The sequence below is a fragment of the Capra hircus genome, chromosome 15 (assembly GCF_001704415.2).
Source record: "Capra hircus breed San Clemente chromosome 15, ASM170441v1, whole genome shotgun sequence".
NCBI classification, from domain to species: domain Eukaryota; kingdom Metazoa; phylum Chordata; class Mammalia; order Artiodactyla; family Bovidae; genus Capra; species Capra hircus.
The window spans coordinates 28,899,523-28,911,846 of NC_030822.1; the positions used below are offsets into that span (position 1 = coordinate 28,899,523).

Consider the following 12,324-nt stretch of genomic DNA (forward strand, 5'->3'; position numbering starts at 1 on the left):
GTTTCAGCTTCACCATCAGTCCTTCCAATGAATATTCAGGACTTATTTCCTTTAGGATGGACTCATTGGAGCTCCTTGAAGTCCAAGGGACTCTCAAGAGTCTTCTCCAACACCACAGTTCAAAAGCATCAATTCTTCGGCATTCAATTTTCTTTATAGTCCAGCTCTTACATCCATATATGACTACTGGAAAAGTGATAGCTTTGACTAGACGGACCTTTCTTGGCAAAGTAATGTCTCTGCTTTTTAATATGCTATCTAGGTTGATCATAACTCTTCTTCCAAGGAGTAAGTGTCTTTTAATTTCATGGCTGCAGTGATTTTGAAGCCCAAAAAAATAAAGTCTGTCACTATTTCCACTGTTTCCCCATCTATTTGCCATGAAGTGATGGAACTGGATGCCATGATCTTCGTTTTCTGAATGTTGAGCTTTAAGCCAACTTTTGCACTCTCCTCTCTCACTTTCATCAAGAGGCTATTTAGTTCTTTGCTTTCTGCCGTAAGTGTGGTATCATCTGCATATCTGAGGTTATTGATATTTCTTCTGGACAGAGAGATTACAGACACCTCTAAAACCTACTACTTAAGTTCCACATCACTTCTCCTTAGGATATCTTTCTTTTCCAACTGTAGCTGCCAAGCCTACATGAAATCCACACTTTTAGCAAGATTTGTCCTCTAAACCAGTTCATCTACTTGATTTCTGTTTTTATCCCTCCCCCAACGATATGCAGATGACACCACCCTTATGGCAGAAAGTGAAGAGGAGCTAAAAAGCCTCTTGATAAAAGTGAAAGTGGAGAGTGAAAAAGTTGGCTTAAAGCTCAACATTCAGAAAATGAAGATCATGACATCCAGTTCCATCACTTCATGGCAAATAGATGGGGAAACAGTAGAAATAGTGACAGACTTTATTTTGGAGGGCTCCAAAATCACTGCAGATGGTGACTGCAGCCATGAAATTAAAAGACGCTTACTCCCTGGAAGAAAAGTTATGACCAACCTAGACAGCATATTCAAAAGCAGAGACATCACTTTGCCGACTAAGGTCTGTCTAGTCAAGGCTACGGTTTTTCTTGTGGTCATGTATGGACGTGAGAGTTGGACTGTGAGGAAGGCTGAGCACCAAAGAATTGATGCTTTTGAACTGTGGTGTTGGAGAAGAAGACTCTTGAGAGTCCCTTGGACTGCAAGGAGATCCAACCAGTCCATTCTGAAGGAGATCAACCCTGGGATTTCTTTGGAAGGAATGATGCTGAAGCTGAAACTCCAGTACTTTGGCCACCTCATGCGAAGAGTTGACTCACTGGAGAAGACTCTGATGCTGGGAGGGATTGGGGGCAGGAGAAGAAGGGGACAACAGAAGATGAGATGGCTGGATGGCATCACTGACTCGATGGACGTGAGCCTGAGCAAACTCCGGGAGATGGTGATGGACTGGGAGGCCTGGCGTGCTGCAATTCATGGGGTCACAAAGTGTCGGACACGACTGAGCGACTGAACTGAACTGAGCAACACACACACATGCATGCGCACGTGCACACACGCACACGCGATCTGCCCTAGACCATCATTAAGTCTTGTGGTTTCTCTTAAATCACTACCTCAGTTTTCCTTCATAGTCTCCTTTCCCTGACAGTTATTGTTTGGACTATTCCCCACATATAACTTGCTAAATCCTATCCTTAGATTTTTACAGAACCCACCAACTACCGTTACCCCTTCCATTTCATGCCCTGGCCACATTTCTTCCACCCTTTAAAACCCTACTTTAAAGCACTTCTACATACTTCAATCTTAGAGGTGAAAAGAATCAAATCATTCAGTGAAATCCCCTGCCCAGCAAGCAAAAAGTAGGGTCTAACAACCTGTATTTTACATAAATGATATAGAATGAGGTCAACTGATTTTACTCAAGCTCACACTACTGTTTCCCTAAAACCTCCCAAGACTGACTTCTCCATCCTCACACCTCTCTGGCTTGTCTCTTTTCATCAGTTCTAAAGTTAGTCCTCCAGTATCACATCATTTATGGGTCTGGTATCTGTCAGCTCAAAGAGTTCATATTTTCATGTGTTTGTTTTAAAAATGAGGAACAAGTCAGGATAGTTCAATTCATCCCAACACTAACTGGGCATGCAGTTATTATGACTGAGTCAGGAGTCACTCTCTGTCTCTATCTCTTCTTACACACACACCTTACAGGAAGCACAGACACTACAAGGCTCTTTTGCTGAGCCCCACTCTGAACCACAAACTCAGGCTTAAAGTATAGGAACATTAGCAAACAAAATAATGTAGTTAATTTCTACTTAATTAAGGTTTAATTATGACTTGGTGCAATACAGACTTTTCTCTTACAGAATCTATAAAAGGATCCCCATAAGCTACTGCTAATGCATTAAAGGGAGAAGCTAACTTTATAGTATAAAGGCTTTATCAGTGTGGTCACTAGATCCCCCCCCACCCAAATCCCATATTAATCTTATAGAATCTACTCTAAACAACAACCACCAGCCAATCTGTTTCCTCCACAACTCCCAGAGTCCTCTTTCCTAGAGACCCTGCAAGTCTGACAATTCTGACAAAAAGCCTCCTTTAACCCACCCACAGGCACAAAGACCTATATCGTTAAGCATTTCACAAGTATTTACTGAGCCTCTCCTGTGTGCCAGGTACTGTACTAAATATTGTGAATATAATGGCAAACAAGATTTTTGTCACAGCTTGCAAAGGATTTAAAGTCTAGTGGAGAAGAGACTTTAGAAGGGATTTTATAAAAATCGGGATCTAAAAGAAGGTCAAGGGGGACAAAAGAGTACAGTGGAAAGAGAAGAAATCCATCTAACTCATTGTCCTTCTATTCCAGCAGTCTAAGATTTGACAAGCCATGTTTTCTTGCTGGCCTTTAGTCTTTTCACTCTGAAACAAAGGAATTAGATAAGACAATATTCATGATCCTTTTCAGCTCTGGGTTCTAAAATAAAATACAAAATAGTGGCGGCAATACTCACTGAAGACTTAACATATGCCAGAAATCTCACTAAGCACCATTTGCTTAACCTACAGTTTTGTACAGCAGTACTGGCAATACTGCCTCACTTTCCTTTTTTCATTTTTTAAACTGGAAGGAGGATAGACGGTTTGACTATATATTTTTAATGGTTATACCCTATTTCCCAAGTAGAAGTTTAAGTGATTTACAGTAAAAACATGTAAAAACTGAGACTTAATCAGTTCAGTTCAGTTCAGTTCAGTCGCTCAGTTGTGTCCGACTCTTTGCGACCCCATGAATCGCAGCACACCAGGCCTCCCTGTCCATCACCATCTCCTGGAGTTCACTCAGACTCACGTCCATCGAGTCCATGATGCCATCGAGCCACCTCATCCTCGGTCGTCCCCTTCTCCTCCTGCCCCCAATCCCTCCCAGCATCACAGTCTTTTCCAATGAGTCAACTCTTCACATGAGGTGGCCAAAGTACTGGAGCTTCAGCTTTAGCATCATTCCTTCCAAAGAAATCCCAGGGTTGATCTCCTTCAGAATGGACTGGTTGGATCTCCTTGCAGTCCAAGGGACTCTCAAGAGTCTTCTCCAACACCACAGTTCAAAAGCATCAATTCTTCGGCACTCAGCATTCTTCACAGTCCAACTCTCACATCCATACATGACCACTGGAAAAACCATAGCCTTGACTAGACAGACCTTAGTCGGCAAAGTAATGTCTCTGCTTTTGAATATGCTGTCTAGGTTGCTCATAACTTTTCTTCCAAGGAGTAAGCGTCTTTTAATTTCATGGCTGCAGTCACCATCTGCAGTGATTTTGGAGCCCCCAAAAACAAAGTCTGACACTGTTTCTACTGTTTCCCCATCTATTTCCCATGAAGTGATGGGACCAGATGCCATGATCTTTGTTTTCTGAATGTTGAACTTTAAGCCAACTTTTTCACTCTCCTCTTTTACTTTCATCAAGAGGCTTTTTAGCTCCTCTTCCCTTTCTGCCATAAGGGTGGTGTCATCTGCATAACTGAGGTTATTGATATTTCTCCCGGCAATCTTGATTTCAGCTTGTGTTTCTTCCAACCCAGCATTTCTCATGATGTACTCTGCATAGAAGTTAAATAAGCAGGGTGACAATATACAGCCTTGACATACTCCTTTTCCTATTTGGAACCAGTCTGTTGTTCTACGTCCAGAGCCTTAATAAAGACCACATTAAGTAATAAATATGAGAAGAGTATACCAAACGTTATTTTTAAAAATTATATGCCATGTTGTAAGGCCATGATGACCGAACTAAAAACTCTGCCATAATCCTAAACTTCTTGACAGTCAAAGCACAGAGGAAAATGGAACTGGACATGTAGCTCTTAGAAAAGACACTGGCTCAACAGAGAAAGTTTTTCCAGATTGAACTTTTAGTATAACTTGCAATCAGGTTTTTTTTTTTTTGATTCTTCAAGTGGTAAACAGGATATAAGGAATGAAAGGAAATAAATTTAAATGAACAACAAACCAGTTTTTCAGATATCTAAAATAAGACCTTAACTTTATAATTTATATCTTATGGTTCAAGTTATTAAATCTTTTCAATTCACATATATTTGATTATTAACTTAGAGATGACCTTGAGTTAACTATTACTCTACCTGCCTATTTGAAAGAAGCTTCATTTTCAAAGAGCTATAGGAGTTTATTAATAGTGTAGCAAAACATTCTTTGTTAATGTTTCAAATGCAAGGAGTCTGAGCTGCGCTCGCAAGATTCAGCCAGAATCTACTGATAGACTTCTTCCAAAATAACCATACTACCAGGCCTACTTGTTCTTACCTCCATGCTTCTGGGCTTAAGAAAGAAAAGTTTATAGAGTAGATAAGTAAAATAAATGCAGATTAATTTGATTTAAATACAGATGTTTTAAAAAAAAAACGTTAAAACTTGTACAAATGAATTCTCGTTAGGAAACACACTTGCAGAGAAAACCTGTTCTTAGCTGTTGCTTACCAGATAGAAAAAAATGTATTTGAAATACTCCCAAACTATTACCAATGCTAATTCCTTTTTACTTGTGCCAAAACATAGAACATAAAAGTTACCATTTTAACCATTTTAAGTTCAGAGGCACACTGTGATGCAACCATCATCACACTAATTCTTTTTTAATATATCCATAAACCTCATCTCAGTGTCAGCACTAACAACTCCACACTATTTTCCTAAATATCATCTAAAATTGAAACAATATTTTCTTAACTAAGAAATAAAACATGTTGACTAAATAAGAGATGCAGTTCACAGTATTACCATAATAGATTTTCCAACCTAAAGTTTCCATAACATCAACAAATAATTTCCTAAAAAGATAACTATACCAACCAAATCCAATTAATTTTTTTTCAATTGTACTAGTAATTGAACTCAGCCCACAACATTGTATATTTGGAGGAAAATGCTGAAATTCATAAATGTAGAATATGACTGTAAACATCTCAACAATAAAATGTTAAATGAATATTTTCCTATAAATTAAGCCCATTGTGACTCAATGTTACAAACTACGAGAAAAGATGAGCCAAGGAGCAGGAAAAGAAGATGCCCTACAGATATTCCAGAGCCACACATAATCAGAAGCACTCCCCTTGGTATATATAGACTTTACATTTTGCCCTTCAGAGAAGAATTTTCAAAGTTCCTTGCTAGGCATTTCTAAGTAACAACATATTAACCTTCTAATCACTTTAAAAGAATGAATTACAAGGGCAGAGATCAGAATTGGGAATAAGCAGTTCACTTATACAACGTCTACTCCAATTAATTGGGGCAATTTGGCCTCGACATCGTATTTGGGTTTAATAAAATTTCCTTTTTTTCCAAGTAATTTCAAATGAAGAGATATTGACTAATTGCAGATTGCCAAGAGCAACATTATTTTGTTTCAGGGTATATTTATTGTAACTTGATTCGAATTAATGATATGATCTTTTTCTCTTTTTCAGTAGATCTCTCTAAAAACCATTAAGATATTTCTGCTATAAATGGGAAAAAGTTCTATATATACATTCTGCAGCTGACAATTCTTAGTCAAGCAATCTTGAATTTTTTAACTTTACAGAGCATTTATATTTCAAGCACATATGCACAAAGCAAGAGTTTATCATCATCATAAATGGTAAAGTACACTGGCTTACACATTATATACTGGGTCCTTATTACATCAGTCAAACTTCAGTGGCTGTAATAGAGTGGCCGTTCAACAAATTTCAAATGAATGAATAAATAGTTTAGGAAACAGCCTTCCTGGAAGGAGTCACCATCACCCAGAGAAAGGAAGGCATTTAAGGGAAAGAGAAGTTTAGTGAATTTTACTCACAGAAATACTCAACATTCTGCAATAATCTATATGGGAAAAGAATCTGAAAAAGAATGAATATATGTATAACTGAATCACTTTGCTGTATACTTGAAATGAACACAACATTAAATCAACTATACTCCAATAAATTTTTTTTAAAAAGAACAGGAAAATCAGAACATATACAAAAAGCATTCAGATATAAAAACATCAGGGATCACAACAGTATGAACTTTATGACATTCTTAAACTTGGTAGATTTTTTTGGTTTTATTTATTAGTGACTAACAATAAAGAGCATTCAGACAAAAAGGATCCAGGTGTATGTCCACAAGTAAACAAGAAAGGCCACTTCATAATGCTGTGTTGAGGAAGAGAAGAACCCTAGAAGTAAGAGTGAGCAACACCAGCTAAACCAAAACAGACAACAAATGGGGTAAAGATCGTGTGTTTTCATATTACAACAGAGTATGGCATCTAGTAGCTGTCCCCAGAATGTCCACTGAATAAATGATTCCTTCCAGCCTTCCTCCCTTCTTTCATTTTTCCTTCCCTTCCTTTCCCTCCTATCTATCCATCCATCCTTCCTTCCACTGAGGCCTTCATTATTCTTCCATCACCCAACATCCATCCAATTTCTCCTTCCTTTCCTTCCCAGGGCCTGCAAAGTGCAAAGTATCAAGAGATTCCTTGACAAGGGTCTTAAAAACTTTTCAGTTTGCCCTCTTGAAACCTATCAAGATATATTTTACTTGCAGGCACTGAAAAAAAAAATCAACTTTGGCCTCAAGTTCCTACTAAGAGAAAAAAGTTCACAAAGAAAATCCATGGCTACCGTCTTCAGTATCAATGGATACTGAATAAGGCTTTATTGTTTCCTCCCAGAATAGAAAGTTCAACTCTTCTGTTCAGCAGAGCAATTAGTACAATCCTATCCTGACGATACCAGAAAAGGATAAGGTTTACTTTTCTTTAAAAATTCAGTTCAGTCCCTTATTTCTTTCTAATCCATATTTGAAAACCAGTTTCCCCCTTCCCCGACTCCCACCTCCCCCAAAGTAACTACAGTAAATCCTTTTGCTCCCCCGCCCCACCCGCAACCCCGTCCCTTTAGCCTCATACCCCAGAATGAAAGAACCCTGACTGAGTTCATTATCAGTCTCTTACCCTGCCAGGAAAGCTAAGGAGTAGGAGCTGCTCTTGGAAACAAATGCCGAGCGGTGTGTCTGTATCATCTTGCCTCGGGAAGGCTCTTCATTCTCTGAATCTGAGAGGCGTGCAGGACACTGGCAGGAGACAAGGGAGACAACACTGTCTATGCGGGTTCCCACGGACCCCCCACAGCTAGAGCCCAAACCTCTCTAACACATGCCCTTCCCTCAGTCCAAGCGATGATGCCAGCTGCCTCCTGGGATCCCAATCTGGATAGCCCAATACAGCTCAAACTGAATATATCCAAAATCAAGCTCGCTATTTCTCTTCTCTAAGTCCCACTATGAACCCAGTTAGCAGCCTCGATGTCATCCATGACTCCTTCCCTTTTTTCAAAGTCATAACATTGCATAGAGCTCTTGAGTACCCCAACACACCCAAATATTTTATTTCATTTACTCTTTAACCAGTTCAACTAAGAAAGGCCTATTATCTTTTACAGATAGCAAACTGAGGCTCAGAGCAGTTAATTTGCCTAGGATTTTAGAGTTAACAGGTAGCTAATGCTGGTCCTTCGATCCAGAACATGTTTTCAAACTGCCTCCATGCCATTCCTACTTTGCTCCACTGTACTCAGATGTCTCTCGGATCTAATACCTTACTGTGTCTCTCACACTCTACTTGTGTACACTCATCATCATTGCCTTTCCTTAGATTCTCATCATCTCCTGCCTTGATTACGGCAACAATCTACTTACAGGTCTTGCTCTTTCCAGCTTTTCTTCCCTCTAATCCTCTCCACCCTATTAAACACACAGAGCCCATCACTCCCCTGCTTAACTGTTGGTGACTTTAGGATCAAGTCTAAATACCTCAGCATGATCCAATAACCTTCAAAACCTAGATCCAACCTTCTTTAGTTTTTATCCCAGCAGTTCCAACACAGGTAACTCCTTGAGCTCTACAGCAATCAAACTATTCTCAACTCTCCACATGTACCATCATAGTCTTTCAACACTTCTATTCTTTTGGACATGCTATTAGTCCCTTTCCCTAAGATTCTCCTTCTACATTTTCTGCCTATAAAATATTCACTAGCCTTTCAGAGGCATCTTAAATGCTACTTTCTCTTGAAAGGTTTTTCCATCAGCTTTTTCCACCTTGCTGATACTATTTCATTTACCTTCACTTTATTTTTGAGTTTCGAGTCTTTAAATTTATATTCAATGTTTCTTTTACATGTGCCTTTTACATACAACATATGAGAATTTGCTCATGATTTAATATGAGTTTCTTCTTTATAGTGGAGAAGGCAATGGCACCCCACTCCAGTACTCTTGCCTGGAAAATCCCATGGACGGAGGAGCCTGGTGGGCTGCAGGCCATGGGGTCGCTAAGAGTCAGGCACGACTGAGCGACTTCACTTTCGCTTTTCACTTTCATGCACTGGAGAAGGAAATGGCAACCCACTGCAGTATTCTTGCCTGTAGAATCCCAGAGACAGAGGAGCCTGGTGGGCTGCTGTCTATGGGGTCGCACAGAGTCGGACACGACTGAAGCGACTTAGCAGCAGCAGCAGCAGCAGCAGCAGCCCTGGGGCTTGAAGAAGGCAATGGCAACCCACTCCAGTACTCTTGCCTGGAAAATCCCATGGATGGAGGAGCCTGGTAGGCTGCAGTCCATGGGGTCACGAAGAGTCGGACATGACTGAGTGACTTCACTTTTCTTCTTTATAGTGTGTATGTGTGGGCTAAATCACTTAAGTCATGTCTGACTCTGTACAACCCTATAGACTGTAGCCTAGTTGGAGATCTCTCCAACCCAGGGACTGAACCTGTGTCTCCTGCGCCTCCTGCATTGGCAGGCAGGGGGAGCAACTATCACACTGAACTGTAGCTTCTTATTGAGGAGTCTGACTTCTGTTTTAGACAACCGACTTGGACAGTAAATGATTACCTTTTCTCTAAAACTTCTGATACTATTATACAGTAGGCAAACAAAAAAAATGTCTAATCACCTAATGATTAACCAGTTTTCTAATGATTAAGCTAATATCAAAGTTAGAGTTATGGACAGAGGCATGCAAGGCATCTTACGGCTCAGAGTACACTGTATTCCTTAAATGTTTTGCTATTCTCTAGAATGATAGGCACATTCATACAATAGGCTAGGTTTCCAACAGCCTGCAAGAAAGAATTGAAGGATTATAATTTACAGAGAAGCTCTTCAGTTTTGTAGGGTATCTATCCCTCCTTAAAACCCTGTTGTACAAACTATTCACTGGAGAGATGTTAATAGCACTAACTCATTACCAAATATTGTGGGAAGCAAGAAAAACCTTTGACATCAATAGACTCAACAGGGGAGGGTAAATAATGGCAATTCTTCTTTATTTAGGATTTTCTACACAATCAATTCAGTACCGAATAAAAGAATATTCAAATTCCAGCTCTACTACTAGCTACCACTGTCACTAGAGGTTAGTTGCTTTACCTTTCTGAGTCTCAGTTCCTCATCTAAAAAATTAAGAATGATCTCTCTACTATTAATACACCTATTGTGATAAATCATTAAAAACACAAGGTGCATTAGCTCACAAGTAGTAAATGGTCAACAAAAGGTAGATTTTGTCTACATCAACTTAAGTACTATTAATCTTTTAAGAAAACACTTTAGTGTTATAATACAAATATGCCAGGTTTCTTTTAATTGTTGAAAATAAATTCACATTATTATAAATAATTACATAAAGAGAAAGTACTCCAAACCCCAACTCCTCTCTATTTCTACTCCCACAAAAACCTAAAACCGTAAGATAGGAAAATATTTACCTCTCATATTTAACACTGCATAAAAATAAACCTATAGCATAGATCCCTTGGAATAGAATATAGCAAACCACTCCAGTATTCTTGCCTGGACAATTTCATGAACAGAGGAGCCTGGTGGGCTAGAGTCCATGAGGTCTCAAAGCGCTGGACATGACTGAGAGACTAAGCATGCACACAGGCAATGAGACACAGGGACATCATCACAGCGGTGGTTTAAGACACAAAATACCAACAGGAGATTAATTAGGTAAATCCTACAGTAAAGAATAACTAGCGGACCTCTAAATAATGATGCGGGATTCTTTATTTACATGGCAAGACATCCATGATTTATAATTTATTAAAATAGGTTACAAAACAGTATGTATAATAGGTTGCATTTTCTGAAAACAAAAATAATATGTTATACACACACACACACACACACACACACACACACACACACTTAGAAATCTGCAAGGATATTCACCAAAATGTTTATAGCAGTTATCTCTAGGCTGTGGGATGACAAGCAATTTTCCACTTTCAGCTTTATAATCTTTGGTATGGCTATAATTGTTACACCAAATTGTTTTCCAACAATTTGAACTATTATTGGTATTAACTGTCATAACAGATCATAATAAACACTGTGCCTATTTTATTTCCATTCTAAACAAATAACAGATAACTGCTTCCACAATCAGCCCTTGCCTTCCTCTATTTGAATTCAACTTGATAAACATGAATCAAACTCTTGTGATGTGCAAGGTACCATGAGAGATTTTTTAAAATGGTTAAGACATATTTCCTATAGTCAACAAACTTACAAATCAAATAGAGAAACACAAACACACAAATAACCATAACATAAGGAAGAATTAAATAAGTCATATAAAAGTTACAAACTGAGGAAAGGAAAGTTGAGGGGGAAGAGAATGGATAATAGAAGTGGAGAAACAAGAAATTCCTACCAGTTCCAGGAAGGCAACAGCTTTTGAACTGGCCATATAGAGAGATTAACAGCATTTCATCAGGTAAGGTTAACGGTGTATCAATGAGATGAAATGCAAGAGCAAGGATCCTCAGAAGAGAAAGCATGGGTTATATGTTTGGGAAAAAGCAAACAGTCCAGCAAACAGTCCCTAGAGTTCTGGGATATAAGCAAGGATAGAAAGAGAAGCTAGACTAATGCTAAAGACTTAAACATGAAGAGTTCTCATTTAGTTCCACAGGAAATGGGGAGCCACTGAGCTTTTCTTTTTTTATTTTATTTTTAGCCACTGAGCTTTTTGATTCAGGAGGGTAAAATGATCAATCCAGCTCTAATCATAATACTCTCTATTAAAAATAATCCTTTAGCTGACCTTCCACTGAGACCACTTGAACTTCTCTTCAGTCCCAATGAATGTATCATTGGCTAAACTAAATGAAATTACTTGTTCTACACCAAAATTTCTTAAGAAATATTTTATGGTAAAAGTCTCAAAAATATGAAATATAAATGCAGGCAGAAAAAATGTAAAATCACAAAATCTAAAACTTGAAGTGTTCATAGATCCAATTTTATTCAATGTATAGGCAATTTTGCAAAACTGGCCACGACCAATCAGAATTGGTATTAATACTTCCTGATTCCTTTTAAGATTAAATTTTAGGTTGATGTAATTAATTCCTATTTCAAAGATTGAAGTGGCAAAAGAAAAAATAATTAGAGCAAATTTCCATCTTTCTAATGAGTGGATATTCGAGATACTTCCTCGAGGAAACCTGGATCTGGCAAGGTCAACAACAACAGGTTCTTTCTATCAAAGGGCCATAGTAAAGAGTAAGCTCTCTACCAAAATTGGTTTGTTCTGAAAAGAAATCTCTTTCCGGGCAGTTTTCGATGAGAACAATAATGGATAGTCCTGTTGGGGTGAAGAGGCAGAGTTTGCAGTTTTTAGAGACCACAGACAACTATTAGTTCGGGGCTATTAGTCAGAAGAACTACTATACGCACAAAACTATCA

At 38.6% G+C, this 12,324-nt stretch overlaps 1 protein-coding gene across 1 annotated transcript in view; it reads right to left on the reverse strand.

Moving 5' to 3' along the window:
• RNF169 (ring finger protein 169) overlaps positions 1-12,324 on the reverse strand; it is a 93,956-nt gene that overhangs the window by 21,276 nt on the left and 60,356 nt on the right. The window contains exon 4 of the mRNA XM_018059348.1: positions 7,518-7,636. Coding sequence (XP_017914837.1) covers positions 7,518-7,636 — 119 coding nt within the window. The remainder of the gene's footprint in view (positions 1-7,517; positions 7,637-12,324) is intronic.